Source organism: Psammomys obesus, unplaced genomic scaffold (genome assembly GCF_907164565.1).
Source record: "Psammomys obesus unplaced genomic scaffold, mPsaObe1.curated_primary_1811, whole genome shotgun sequence".
NCBI classification, from domain to species: Eukaryota; Metazoa; Chordata; class Mammalia; order Rodentia; family Muridae; genus Psammomys; species Psammomys obesus.
This window is the reverse complement of record NW_026585504.1, coordinates 22,584,127-22,598,594: the sequence shown is the minus strand read 5'-3', so window position 1 is coordinate 22,598,594 and position 14,468 is coordinate 22,584,127. Positions and strand designations below refer to the sequence as shown.

General features: G+C 42.6%; 1 protein-coding gene across 1 annotated transcript in view; it reads right to left on the bottom strand.

Moving 5' to 3' along the window:
* Ryr3 (ryanodine receptor 3) overlaps positions 1–14,468 on the bottom strand; it is a 530,745-nt gene that overhangs the window by 46,609 nt on the left and 469,668 nt on the right. The window contains exons 68-72 of the mRNA XM_055599056.1: positions 10,876–10,963; positions 10,663–10,755; positions 5,806–5,820; positions 2,397–2,567; positions 2,051–2,110 (exon numbers count right to left, since the gene is read on the bottom strand). Of these exons, the coding sequence (XP_055455031.1) occupies positions 2,051–2,110; positions 2,397–2,567; positions 5,806–5,820; positions 10,663–10,755; positions 10,876–10,963 (427 nt within the window). The remainder of the gene's footprint in view (positions 1–2,050; positions 2,111–2,396; positions 2,568–5,805; positions 5,821–10,662; positions 10,756–10,875; positions 10,964–14,468) is intronic.

Here is a 14,468-nt window from a genome sequence, read left to right as displayed (position 1 = left end):
TGCTGGGAACCAAACTTGAGTTTTCTGGAAGAGCAGCAGGTGCTGCTATCCACCTCTCCAGTCCCTCTCCTTCTTTCTTAGAGCCTACAACATGTAGATGCTATATGTGAACTCCATATTCCCCATCCCTTTATCTCTTTGTGCTACATTTTGTATGGTTTCCTTAAAGCAACCTTCCAATTTCTCAGTTCTGTGTTCAGCTATGCCTACCTTGTATCTTATGCCTATAGATTTCTTTAAATGTCAAGATCATGTATTTGTATAATCCTTATGCTATCTTTTTTTAATCAAACCCATTTCCTTCCTTTTTAAGAACAGCAGCCTGATTATTATTATTATTATTATTATTATTATTATTATTATTATTATTGTGGGTTCTATTGCTTTATTTGTCTGCTTTTTTTTTTTTACTGTATTTGTATTGTATTTAAATTCCTTTCTTAGTTTCTTATTGCTTGAGTTACTCACTTGGAGCATTTTCTTTCATAGTTTGAATTTTTTGAGCCCATTTTGAGTTTTATTTGTTTGCTTTTCACCCTCATGAGACCCTCCAAGTGGTTTCACTATTATCTCTGAAGGAGATTCATGAGTTTCTCTGGCTCAAGGCTAATTTTGTTCAAGCCTCACAGCATGCATTTGGTACAGGATAGGCAATCAGTCCTGTGTTACTCTTCCTTTCAAGTTGCTAGAACTCCAGCCCTAAGGCATGCATCCAATTGAAGCACCCAGCGTTCTCTCCAGGAACCTGGCCTTCCCCTGTGATAGTACAAAGGTTCCTCCATCTTGCTTTCTTGCTGAGGACATTTCAGGTTTAACTAGAATTTGATCTTTTTGATAAAGGATCCCATGGCAAACTACCCAGCTCTATCCCAGGAGCCAAAGTTGAGGATGTCCTGGCTAATGTCTTAGCTTCGGTTAAGCTGCCTTTTTGTGTGAACCCCCTCCAGCTAACCACTCATCTCACTGCTTGCTTCAAACTGCTTGCTTTTGCAAAGCTCCCTGCTGAGACAGACGCCAGGATGTGGGTTTGGCCTTTACAAACCCTGTGTTCTGGGCACCCAGGGACACCCCTAAGTCTCCTGAACACTTGGGTGGGGTTGCAGCTAGCTGGAATAAAGACTTTCAGTTGGCAACTGTGTCTGAATGGACATGTCTGGTGAGCTCCCTGTAACACACCACTGTTAAGATTCAGAGCATCTTAATTTTAGGATTTTTTTTTTTTTTTTTTTTGGTGGTTGTTGTAATTTGATTTTTTTTAAAAGAGTATTTTATCTACAATTGTTATACATTTGGAGGGAAAGAATCAGTACTTTTGTTTTTATTCATTCTTGTTAGGGTATAATGTTCCTTGAAAACGATGTTCAGAGTTACAAAACTAGAGAAATCTCAAGTTGCCTTTAAATTCTCTCTCTCTTTTTCTGATTTTTTTTAAAATTATTTTTTATTTTATTTTTTTACCCATGACACAAATTTATTTTGTATTGAAAGCTCTCCAGAGTGGCAGGTGCTAAAATGCCTTCCCAGGCGCCGCCTCTTTTACTGTTCAACAACCCCCCTCCACCCCCACCCCTGCAGTCAGTAAAACCAGAGACTTAATCCAAGCACTCCCTGCAATGGCCGAATGTTCATTGGAATGTGGGACATTTATCAGAGGCCTCTTTGCCATAGCAAAGGACAGAGCAAAAATTAAAGGCATGGCGGTAGGAGCTCAGCCTTTTTCTGGATTCTGTTTTTGTTTTTGTTTTTGTTTTCAGACAGGGCTTTCTGTAGCCCAGGCTGTGCTCAAATGTGCTATCATAACCAGTGTTGGCCTTGAACTCCTGATCCTCCCCCCACCTTTTTTTTTTTTGCCTCTAAGTTTTTAGAATACATTTTAAAACATGAGCAAAGTGTGGTGTGGTATACATTTGTAATCTCAGCCCTCGGGAGGCTGATGCAGGTGGGTCTCAACTTTGAGGCTAGCCTGGGCTGCGTGGCAAGACTCTATCTTAACAGATAGCCAAACAAACAGCATGGGCAGCGGGGCAGCCTTCCAGGGACGCAGCATCACCTTTTCCTGCAGGTGCAGGTTGTTCCGCAGGTGTTCCTTGACCTCTTCGTCAGTGTCCCTCTGTGGAGAGATGCTAAATTTTATTCCTATGGACCACCGTGGAAATGCAAAGTAGGGTGTAGGAAAGAAAGTATGGATGATCAGTGCACAGTTTAACTGAGATCTCTCTTAGAAGAGACATGAAGAAGACTTACCATAAGTTACTGACTCCCAGACCGCTTTGCCAACTGTGGATCTTTCCCTCAGTCCCCACCCCTGCTCCTGGAAGGACTGCCACTTTAGAAGAGTACCACCCACTCCCCACAGCCTTTACTTTGCACTTAGCCTGGCCACACAGGCAGCTTACACAGCCGTATCGTGATTTTGCAAGAGAGATGAGCTCCTGGTCGCCTGGAGTACACATGTTCAGGCCAATGGGCAGCATTTTCTTGAGTGCAGCCACGATGAGGGAGGTCTGGATGGAATACAAGTCTCCTCGCCTCTTTGTCTTCTTCCGTTCCTGGTCCTGACCTCCAGACTAGGAGATGATGTTGAAATAAAGAGAAGGGCTCAGTGACTCTCTGAAAGGAACTGCCTCAGCTCAGGGGTAGCTTGCTTCCTTGAGGCCCTGTCCGTACAGGCTGGGCCTTACTACATTTCAAAGAACAGTAAAACAAAAAACAAAAAAACAAAAAATGTGTTAAAGAAAAGCAAACCAAGTGGCCACGAAAGACCAGCCCAAACCCGAGCCTTCTCTTCGGAACATGCATACGAAACCACAGTAGCCTGATACACAGCACAGACACCCATAGTCCTTGCTTACTTACTCCTCCACCAAACAGACAACAGTCACAACAAAAAGGATGATTTTATAACACGTAAAATAACTCCACCAAAGAGCGCCTCCCCTCTACTGGGGAGACGGTTAAAATGGGGAAGAGCTTTCACTATAGCACCAGCAGCCTGCTTCCAAGGCTGAAGCTGGTATTTTACAGCACAGGCATTCTATAAAGCCTCTTCCACCGTGGGGCAACACAAATTCTTACAGGAAAATCTGGAGTAAGGCTGCTTCAACATCTGGGTGGATGGTATGTGGAAAACGATACACGAAACTCCCTAAGCCTAGGAGAATTATTTTCTAAGTTTACTTTTGCGTTTTTGTACTTACATGTATCTCTGTGTGGGTATGTGCACATGGGTACAGTAGCCCCCAGAGGCCAGAAGAGGGGACCCAGTCCCCTGGAGATGGAGTTACAGGAGGTTGTGACCTGCCTGAGGTGGCTGCTGGGAATTGAACTGGGGTCCTCTGCAAGATCAGCAAGTGCTCTTTACTGATGAGTCATCTCTCCAGACGATGAGAGTTTGCGCCTTGTCATTCTTTTCAGAGTTTATTCAGCAAAGTACGGGTGTTTTTGTTATCTGAGTTTTATTTGTGGTGGTGGTGGTGGTGGTGGTGGCGGTGGTGGTGGTGGTGGTGGTGGTGGTAGTGGTTGTAATTTTGTGTTTTGTTTCGAGACAGGTCTCACCATGTAGCTCATGCTGGCCTTGGACTTGTGCCGGTCCTGCATCAGCCTGTCTACTCCCAGGATTACAGGTGTAAACTACACACCTGGCTCCAAGTGGGAGATGTCAGAGAGAAGTCCACCTGGCTTCACTAGAGATGATGATGATGGTAGCTTCTGAACAAACAACCGAAAACACTCAGCACCCATAGCACGTGGTAGTGTGGGTGGGGGCAGGAGACAAGATGCTGTATCGACCTGCTTTTTATGATGCTATGCTTGGAAGACACTGACCTCTTGGTACCCCGCTTGATAGACTTTTCCTCAGCTGAATAAGCAGCTGATACAAGTTGGGAGGGCTTTATGGACTGAAATTAGTCAGGGACCATCGCGAGGGAAAACTGGTTTTGTTTCATGCGTGTGTCTGCTAAAATGCAGTAGCAGTGACATGCTTACCATGTGTGTCTGTCACCGCCCCTAGGAGCGGCACCTAAGGCCTAGGTCTCTTGGCCTAGGGCAGAACCCATTTAGTAGATATGTGTTTTCTTTTTGTCCTTTTAAAAAATGTTTATTTTATTTTACATGTGTGAGTATTTTTCCTACGTGTGTGTGCACCATGTGTGTGCCTGATGCCAGAGAGTTCAGAAGAAGGCACTGGATCCTCTGGATCAGATGCTTGTAAACACCATGTGGGTGCCAGGAATTGAACCAAGATCCTCCGTGAAAGCAACAAGTGCTCTTAGGCACTGAGCCAACATGTTGCCTAAGGAGAAGAGTCAGAATTAACTCTGCCTTTAGACCAATGACTGGGTTCCAATGTATGAAAGAGATTCCTAATGATTAATGGCGCTCCACTGAAAATGTGGTTTGTTTTTTTTTTTCCCCACACAGGCAGTACTTTCAGGAGGTAATATTACCATTTTGGAAATCGGTCTGATGAAAGAGAACTAAGTGACATTGTGTTCCTGGTACTCTAAAACCATAAGTCAGTGCCAGTATGCGAGTTAGGAGGACAGCAACAACATGAGGAAGAAACAAGCGATGCTAAGGGCTGGAGGCCTTTCACATACCAGAGCAGCAGAAAGTGAGGGAGAAGCTGCTTCCCACAAAGCACAGCAGGTTCTGTGCTCACAGGACTTCCTTGGTTCCTTCATGTTCTATCACTGAGTGGAGCATTCCAAAGGCAAAATCCACCTTCAGTCTAAACTATCCATTAAGGATAGACTCACCTAAACTATCCATTAAGGATAGAATCTGACTATATACAAATTAACTACACGGTATTCTGTATGTATCAATGTAAACAATACCACCTGGGTAAATATGTCAAAAGGTCACTAGGGATTTTACACATAGTTTAAATGACCTCTCAGTTATCCTCTGCTTAGCTTTGCCAATATCATATTCTAATGCAACTGCTACGTGTATGGTTTCAGAATGCCTGGAACATAAATAGAGCATTTTTAGTCCTCAGAACAAGCCTGAAATGTTTGAGGAATGAAAGCATGGTGCTCAGGAGTCTTGAGTTTTTCAGTTCATAAAGTAAGAAAGCATCTGAGGCACCACCCAGATGCAAGTCTGTCTCACCAAGGCTCCATTTTCCATTTCTGTGAGTCTCCTGTGAACTGGCTCTTACATGTCTCCCCCTTCTCCACCACCCACCTTGGGTCAGAGGGCTTGGAATGTTATATTGCATAAGCATTACATCCTTATGAGTGAACAGAAGGAGAGGAATTTCTACATAATAAACTTCTGGAACAACTGAAAACTTACTCCTTCACGTGTACATTTTGTGCAAAAGCTTAAGGTTATCTGCTGATTTCAAACTTGAGTTCAGTCCATGGGAGACTCTCTTTGAGACATGGGAGTTTGAGTCAGAGGCAGAACATGTACCATGTGAAAAGGCTGGGGCCACTAACAGAAATTAGAAAGGTGAACTTGGTGCCATGGCAAAAGAGTGAGGCTCTGAAGCTCCCAAGCCCTGCCATTCCTACCTATCTCTAGCACTAAAGTGGCTGCCAGAACAGGCATCTGGAGAATGGAGCAGAGATAGCAAGGCAAGGCTTGCCTGGCTTGCCTGGCTTGCCTGGCTTCCCCATTCCAAGGCTGGACAGATCTATATTCACTCTTTTGGCAGGTAGTTGTCTTCCCTGGGGACCCATGGGTTGGAAAATCCCTCTGTACCACCCTGTGGTGATCACGGTGTGAAGGGGGACAGAGCCCGGCACCTCTAATACTAGGACAGAAAAGACACATCATGCATTTGACCTGTACCTTTACTTGCATGGCCTGTGTGGGAAGACAAAAGGAAAGAAACAAGGAGAAGAGACAGTCAGTACAAGCAGGGATCCAGGGCATCAGGCAGTATGTTATTCATAGCTTCTTAGGCCCAGTTGCTCAGTCAGCATGCCAGAAACTCAACAGTTCACGTGAGCATAGCATGAAGACCGAGCAGAGGTTAGGATGCAGGTTAATTTGCCTGAAAAGAATTGTATATGTCTGCATCAAGCACGCGATGAGCCTTCCAGAGGGTATGCTCTTTAGAACCCACCCACAGTAGCTACTTATGGCAACTCTTTAAGTCTACAGTGTCTCCTCTTCTTCCTTAAACCAAACAGGGGGGTGCAGACATTTTGCAAGTACCCAAAGACCTCCCTCCCACCACATTATCAGCTCCAGCATAATAAAAAAGTTAAGGGCAACGCCTTTGAATCTTTTCAGAATGCTTTAAAATATTTTTATTCAAGTTCATTTGGTACATGTGATGTATAAGACAGCCTAATGCTATTTCACCATTTTTTATAATGAAAAATCTTTCGTACATTGTACTTTGATCATATTTTTTCCTCTCCCCCAATTCCTTCCCACTTCCCTAACCACCCAACTTTATGTTCTTTCTCTTTCTCTCTTAAAAAGAAAAATCTGAAACCAAAACTAAAACAAGCCTCTCAAAAGCTTACACAGAAAGAAAACAACAAAACAAGAACTGGAATCCTTTTTTGTGTTGGCTATTTGCAACTGATAAAAACATGTCTTAAAAATTATTCAAAGGGCTAGCATGTACATAGCTCACTCAAGGCCCTGACTTTGATCTACAGTACTGAATCAAAGGAACAAAAACAGAGCAAACAACAATGACAACAAAGAGACCATACTATACTTCTGGCCTGGGCATGATGATACACCCCTTAAATGCCAGCGCCAGAGGCTAAGGCAGGTAGAAGAAGAGTTCAAGCACAGCTTAGGCTTCATGGTAGGATCTGAGGTTAGCCCAGACTACATAGTAAGACTCTGTCTCTAAACAGAGGGAGGGAGAGGGAGACAGAGATGAGGATGGGTGGGGTCTTGTAGGCTTGTCCAGAGTGACTTGGGATCACTCCACAGCCTAAGTAAACAACGCAGCCTCTCTCTTTTTACATGGCCGCTTTAAAACAAGCTTTAAGTCAAAGCTTCCTTCATCCTGAAGGTTAATACCTATTTTTCACCTATGGCTAAGGTTAATTGCCTCATGGTAATTCCCTAATTCTGGTTCATATGCCCTCAAAAAAACTTCTCCTATCTACTCTTAGGTTAAGAACTACCGCAGTACTTAATGATCAAGGTACATTGCCTGGTGCTGTCTGTGCCAATACAGTGCATGGGGTTCACATCAAGCTTTGATCAAAGGCAGACGAGCACTGTGAAGTCCTTGCATGGCAGAGAGGGTAAGTGGAGTGAATGCAAGTCAGCTCAACAGGAGATGTTAGAGGAAAGAATTTCTGGAAATCAGTTTGAGAAATGAGGTTGTGGGGAGGAGAGGGCAAGCATGCGGAGGAAGGATTATGAGAAAAGGAGAGAGACAGGAGGGAAGGTTGAGAGAGTATAGGAGAAATGGTAGGTGTGTATGTGTGAGGGGGCAGAGGTTAAAAAAGGAAAGAGAGGGAGACACACACACACACACACAGAATAAATGTGAGATGTTTCAAAAGTGTAAGAACAAAGAAGACAAAAGAGAAGGAATGCAGATCGAGGAAACGAAAGAGAACAGTTTATATGAATGCGCGTGCGCACATGCCTGTTGAACAAAACTCACATGATTTTGCATGTCCTTGAAAGGTTTTAAATATATCTTCTCAGACAATTCCTGTCCCTTTTTCAACCCACTAGAACCACACCCCAATTCTTGTATTTCAATTGTTTATCTTATTTGTTTACGGTATTGGTCAAAGACCGGCTTAACATGTCTTTGGCTAAATGCACTCTAACTTACCATTCCCCTCGGAGGAAGCTGCTGACAAAACCACCAGAAAACAAAGTCCATTTAAAAACTAAACCAAACCAAAATATTTGCTCAGCTAGTCACATTAGCTTCACGTATGTTCACAGACTGGTGCTTTACAAACAAAATATACAATGAGCCCTCAAAAAGATAAAAGAAATCCGTGTTGGCTGCCAGCAAAATATTCTATCTTTGAGAGGATCTTAAATGAACTGGGTGGGAACAGCGTGGCCCACTGTATATTTTTTGTGTGTCCTTGCCATCAGGCATGACTTATGCAGAGTGAGGCATGCAGCATTCACAGATGGATGCCTCCACCAAGACTGCCATATGCACCAAAAGCAATTTCATTTTTACATAGTACTAGAATGCAACTAAGAACAGGGGCAAACACAAGCAATGGTGACAAGTGCCAGTTCAGATCAGGTAGCAGAGAGCATTTCATTGGATGGAAGCAAGGACAAGAGGGAATCCACTGATGTGGAAGAAAATCTCCTCCCTGGCTTCCCCTGTATAGTTCTCTCTTCTTAGATATCAGAAACGACTTGCTGGCATCTTATCTATCCTAAAGTGTTCATCAAATGATATTTGTATATCTGTATAACAGATACTAGGGAACCCTGACTTTTAACCAGACTCTTTTGATAGAACCTAAAACAGGTAATAAGCTCAACCAAATTATGCAGATTGGAAAGCTGGAGTCTGAGAAATTAAGTGAATAAAGCAAAACTCTAGTTGGGACCACAGCCAAGAACAGGGCTTTTTCCTTTCCATTTCTGTCTATGTACTGCTATTTTCTCTGTCCTAAATGAGGCAATAGGGAAGGCATAAATGCATAAGGCTCAGAAACAATTGGGGTAGAATGTCAGTGGAAATGCAGCAGTTTGCTCTTAAAGATGGACCTTTCCAAGAGGGAAGATACCTGTGTTTTAAACATGAATATTCTCTGACCAGACAAGCAAATGCTCCGCTTTCCTTATTCAGCATCATGAATGAACTAAGCGAATGCTCCCCTTCCCTCATTCAGCATCATGAATGAACTAAGCATGTTATGTTAGTTTGTTAGAGGATGAGTTGTGGAATGGTATTCTGTTGCCTCATTCATTTCTAAACTCAAGGACCTTGAGGATCCATTCATCACCAGAGGACTCTTTCCCCAATTCCTGCAATTCCTGCTCAAAAGGGATGCAAATCCTTGTATCTGATTGTTTTAAATGCTAGCTGGGTCAGTCCTGAGTCAAAGGATCTACCCAAAGTAAAAGATAGCATAGTGTCTACCTAGGTTTTACCGACTTTTCTGTATAAAATCTGCGTTAAAGGAAGCTTGTGATGGCTACATGAAGTCCCCGCAAGGCAACTAAGATAAGATGGAGTGTTAGGGAACTAGAGTCTGGGAAACCTGGGCTTGTGGTCCTTAAGTGAACAGCTATATCTATCAATAGCTGAATGCAAAAAGAATGTGGAAAACCAGGTAAGTGTATCTAAAGCACCAAACGAGATACCATTAGGATTCCTTTGCAGCTAAGACTCTCCTTGGCTATAATCTCTCAGCTTTCTATATGAGAAATTTTCACTGTCAACTTTATTAGGCAGCATATGTTAAAAGTGTACTCTAGTATATACTGGAGAGTAGGCTGTAAACTCTACAGTCAGATTTTGGATACTGGAAGAGGTGCTAGCATTAAAACAGGTGAAAGATAGAAAAGGCCATGCTAAGCAGGTTGCACCTGCTCAGAGCCAGCTGGCCTAGGCACTCAGATTTTCACTGTGGTAGGACAATAGTTTCTTTCCTGCAGTGTCGAAACATCAGTTGTCTATCCCAAATGGTTACTAGAAAGGGGATCAGGGCCTTCATTACAAACCAGCGGTTCCCATCTTGCCAGATCCACCTTTCACTTCTGAGAGGTCCCCATGCATACTCCCCCTTCATGTTCCTCATAGGCAGCACTGTGCCAGCAGTGCCAGTAATAAGGTGACTGTCTCTCCGCTATTACAGGCTATTCACACTTGACATAGAAGCCAAACCTCCCCAAGGCACAGTTCTCAGGGAAACAGGGCCAAGAATAAGCCACATGCCACTAACAAGACATCACATTTAAGGTGAGTTGGCTTTTTATATGTGTAACTGAAGAAGTATGGCTGGTAATTCTCTCCAGCCAAGACAATGAAGCTTCAATGCATACAGCTCACTGAAGATGAGACCCAAGTCTACTTTGCCTCCTTTGTTCCTCCTATAGTCTAGCTTTTCTCCCAGACAGGAGAATCACATGCCCTCTTTCAAATGTTTTCTGCAGGGAGATGGACAGATTTTTGGCTTTTCCACGACATTTTTGCAAATGTCATGTAAAATGAACATAGGCATTAAGAAGTCAGCACATCTGGAGTAAAACATATACCAGCATTTCAAACAGAAAAAGAAAGGAGAGAGAGAGAGAGAGAGAGAGACCACAAAACAAGCATGAAGCCAGGGTGTGTGCTGAGGAGGTGTGAAGTGAAGGCAAGGTCATTCCTCCCAGCCCATGAGAAGGTGGCTTTGTGCACCTGTGCTTTTGCGTTGTAGCTGTGCTGGACCCATTACTCAAAAACCATTTAGAGCAATGTCTGTTTGGAGACCTCTCAAATGCCTTGGGCAAGTCTTGAGACTTAAACATTCTGATATACAAGCACCTATTTATTCACAGAACTCGATGATTTTGCTATTCAGCAGGAGCTTCTTCTGTCACATTCTTAAAGAAACAGCAGTAGAGGCTGCTGGTTATGTACTGGGACCTAAGTTGGGTGTGTTATTTAAGCCCCAAAGAGTATGACCTAGATATAAGACATGTCTGAGGTCAAGGTTGAAGCATCCTTGAGATGGAATTCTAAGGACTTACTTTTGACATCTTGCTTTTGCTGTCTCCAGTTAAAAATGCCAAGTTATTAATTTCATTTTGAATCACAAAATTTTGCTCTTCCCTCTTGAAGTTCTAAAGCAGGGCAGGGTAGAGAAAAATTAAGGAAAAAAAATAGCAAGCATTAAAAAGAAAGCTTCTCTAGCTATAAACCTGTCAAACCAAGCTAAATCCAGAGCCCAGGTGTGTCCTTACGTGAGATTTACACCACAGAATGAAGACCTCAGCCACCATGCGGAAGAGCTGGTCAGAATCCGAATCCGGGCTTTTGAGCCAGTTAGATCTGCATTAAGAAGCAAAGGAATAGGTATGGGAAATTCAGCAGTGATTACAGGGCTCACACTCCACGAATGACAGCGGTATATATTTACCCAGGTAAAACTATATTACCATACAAAAACAATAATCCTCATACATTTAGGGACAGGTTCAGAATTCAGATATGCATCATTAATACTTTGATCAAAGTTTTCAATGATTGTCTTGGCCAAACAATTGTCAGACATTAACATTTCAAAACTGTCACCTTTGTCACCTTTGCTTTGTTTCTTCTGTAAATAGATGATTAGGGCATAAGTTTGGAAACAGGCCATCCCAGATGCCTCACTGCAGAGATTTAATGAATAAGCCTAGTCAACCTATGAAAACACCAGCCGCTACAGCATCTAGTCCTGCCCTGGCATTTGACATTGGCAAGCCTCTAGAAATCTGACCTCGTAAACACATCATACCCTACACCTTTGACACTGAAAGCCAGTTTTCTGAATGGAAGATTTAAAATAACTTAATATATGTGTGGAGAGCTGGGCATGCAGGTGTGTGCTGTGGAATGCATATGCTAGCAGATATCAAAAGAAGGCATCAGATCCCCTGGAGCTAGAATTATAGGGGGTTGTGAACAGGATGGGTGCTGGGAACTGAACTCAGTCCTTGTAAGAGCAGTACTTGATCTTAACCATGGAACCATTTCTCCAGTCCTTCAAAGCCAGCTTTCTAAATGAAAGAAAAAAAAATTGACTATCACTTCAACTGTCTGAGCAGAAGCCATTCTTTCTTGGTGTGTGGTGGTGGGGTTATAGTGGTGATGGTTGTGGGGTTGTAGTTGTGGTGCTGGGTGGGTGGGTGGGTGGTGGTGGTGGTGGTGGTGGTGGTGGTGGTGGTGTGGGGCAGGGAGGACATGTGTTCATGTGTAGGGGCCAGAGAACAAACTCAGGTATCAGTCCTCTGATGTTGTCTCTTACTGACCTGGAACTCACCAAGTTGACTTGCCTGGCTAGCCAGCCAGCTCCAAAGATCTGCCTATCGCTGCATGCCTTTAAGCCAACAAAACAAAACAAAACAAAACAAAAAACAAAACAAAACAAAACAACCAAAAATCCTGTAGTTTCTGGGGATCATGCTTATAGGCAGGAATTTTACTGACTAAGCTCTCTCTGGTCCCAGGAACCAAGTGTCTTTTATAAACTCTTAAACCGTTTAGGAGTTCTCTATAAATAGGCACATTTTTTTTTTTCCTTTTTAAAACTAGGTCAGGTTAAGACATAACACAAAATTGACAAAAAGGCTAAATTAAGTCAAACTTAGTCATTTTCTATAAGTTGTCTTGCTCATGTGTATCTTGTGCATTTGATTAGTTGTATTTCAAAAAGGTAGGTTGAATTGCTATTTCCAATTTCTGCACAGAATGATTTAAAAAAAAACTTCTAGTAGGCACTTTCATATCAAACATGAGGAGTTTACTTCACATTAAGTGTCTACTCAATTTTCTAGATGTCAACCCACCAATTTAATCACGACACCATCCGGAGTTAGTAAGTACACCACATACTAAAAGCTCAGCCCACAAGACTGCACCCCACTTCACACATGAGCCACAGAATGTGACCACCTGGCTGTGAATCAGGGGTTTTTACAATTTCCTGCGTTCATAATTAATAAGAACAACTCATGGCTTTGGAAGTCACTTGTTATCAATAGTTTATCTTAAATACAACCAAAGAACATGAAAGACATATATAGGGCAAGATATTGTGAATGAAAATTCCTGAAGAGAAGCTGTTGTCTGGCTGTGAACAAAAACTCCTAGAAGGATTTTCTGTGTCTTCAGAGACTGATGGACTAAATGAAATTTCAGGACTGTGGAGAGGTTGGAATTTTGTCCATTCAGAGGCTGATGGCTTTATCTTCCGGAAAAGCCATTCCTTGCCCCACTCTGAACCTGAATTAACACCTCGTGATTGCCCCCTGCCAACTCTGCCACACACACTCACACTAAGACACTTTGGGAAATACGTCTGGTATTCCTGGGCATCCTGACAGTCCTATCCACTCACAGAATGCTCCACGGTAGGCAAGAAAGATCAGTTCACTTTTAGATTTTTTTCTCTTTCTTATCTCCCACATGCCTCCCTGCCCTGGGCTCTAGCTTCAAGATGTGTTTTATTGAACCACTCTTGTTTTCAAATTCAATTGACATCTTTATAAAGCATAGTTATGCCCTCAGTACTCATCCTCCTTTTCTTCTATAGCAGCAGATTGTTGTTGTTGTTGTTCAGAGTGACATCCTGTCCTGCTAAATATCATGGTACTCCACTTGCTTAACCTATAACAGGAAACTGATCAATGAGATCAAACAGGAAGCTGAAGAATGAACTTCCTAGAAAAGTTCTTTAAAAAGAGATTGCATAGTGAAAAGAGCCTTTTTGCCTTTGCCTGTGAAATCTGCTTTAAGCGTTTTGATTAAAATGGAAACGCAAAGTCTGGAACTCAATTGAGTTATTAAAACATAAAATAACTTTGGAGATGGAAGGCAATGGGAAAGATATGAAGACAAAGGTTTTGCAAGTATCCACAATGAATAATCATGCTGGTCATACACTGCCTTATCTTTGGATTTCTTTTATGTATAATAGACTCCTCATCTCTTTAAGCAGTATAGTCACTTCTCCATTACCTGCAGCCCAAATGCAATTCAAGCTTGAGGTCTGAGACTGATAAGCTCTTTGATTTTCCTTCACATTGATTTTTTTCAGAATACTTTTTCAGGGTTACATTTCTCACTTTATCAGAACTGCCAGCTGTTCATTCCTTGGTGTTTCGGTTTAAACAAGCTTTGTGTGTTTGTACTGTGGCCTAAGTGGGAAGAGGCAGGGTCGTATCCTAATCTGCCAAGGAAAGGTAAGCCATGGGGATGGTCAGTTAGGAAGACTAGCAAGAACAAGACCTTAGGTACCATTTTCTCATGGAAGAATATTCTGTTCTCTTTGCCTTCATGCTGTGATGCAGCTTGAGGTGGGGAAATTAAGCTTTGCTCACTCCTCTTCTGAAAAGCAAATCTTTATTGACCATCTCTAGTAAAGTTCTTTCCTCGAGACAGATTGGTGAGTATGAAGAGCAGCCTATTAAATGTTTTCTCCCAGGTACACAAGCTCTCTGCTCCTCCCCTTCAAGACAGACCAAAAATGACACTTGCAGGAGAAAATATTTTGCCTTCATTTCAATTGCTCACTAACTCTGCTCAGAGAGATATTTTCAGAGGATTCAGCATCTAAGTCAATACTTAGCCACTTGATCTCTGCCGAGATCATTACCTAACCTGTGGGTCTTTTATCATCTGCACTGCTTGCTGCCAAGAAGCAGCCATGAAATGCAAGGGTTCTGATGGAAGAGATTCAGGTTAGAGGTCATGAGTTGGGACTCTTCCCTGTAAGGGCGGAGAAGGCAACCCAAGCAGGTGAAATAACTGAGTTGTTAACGGAACACAAGAATCCCCCGGGGATAGAATCTTA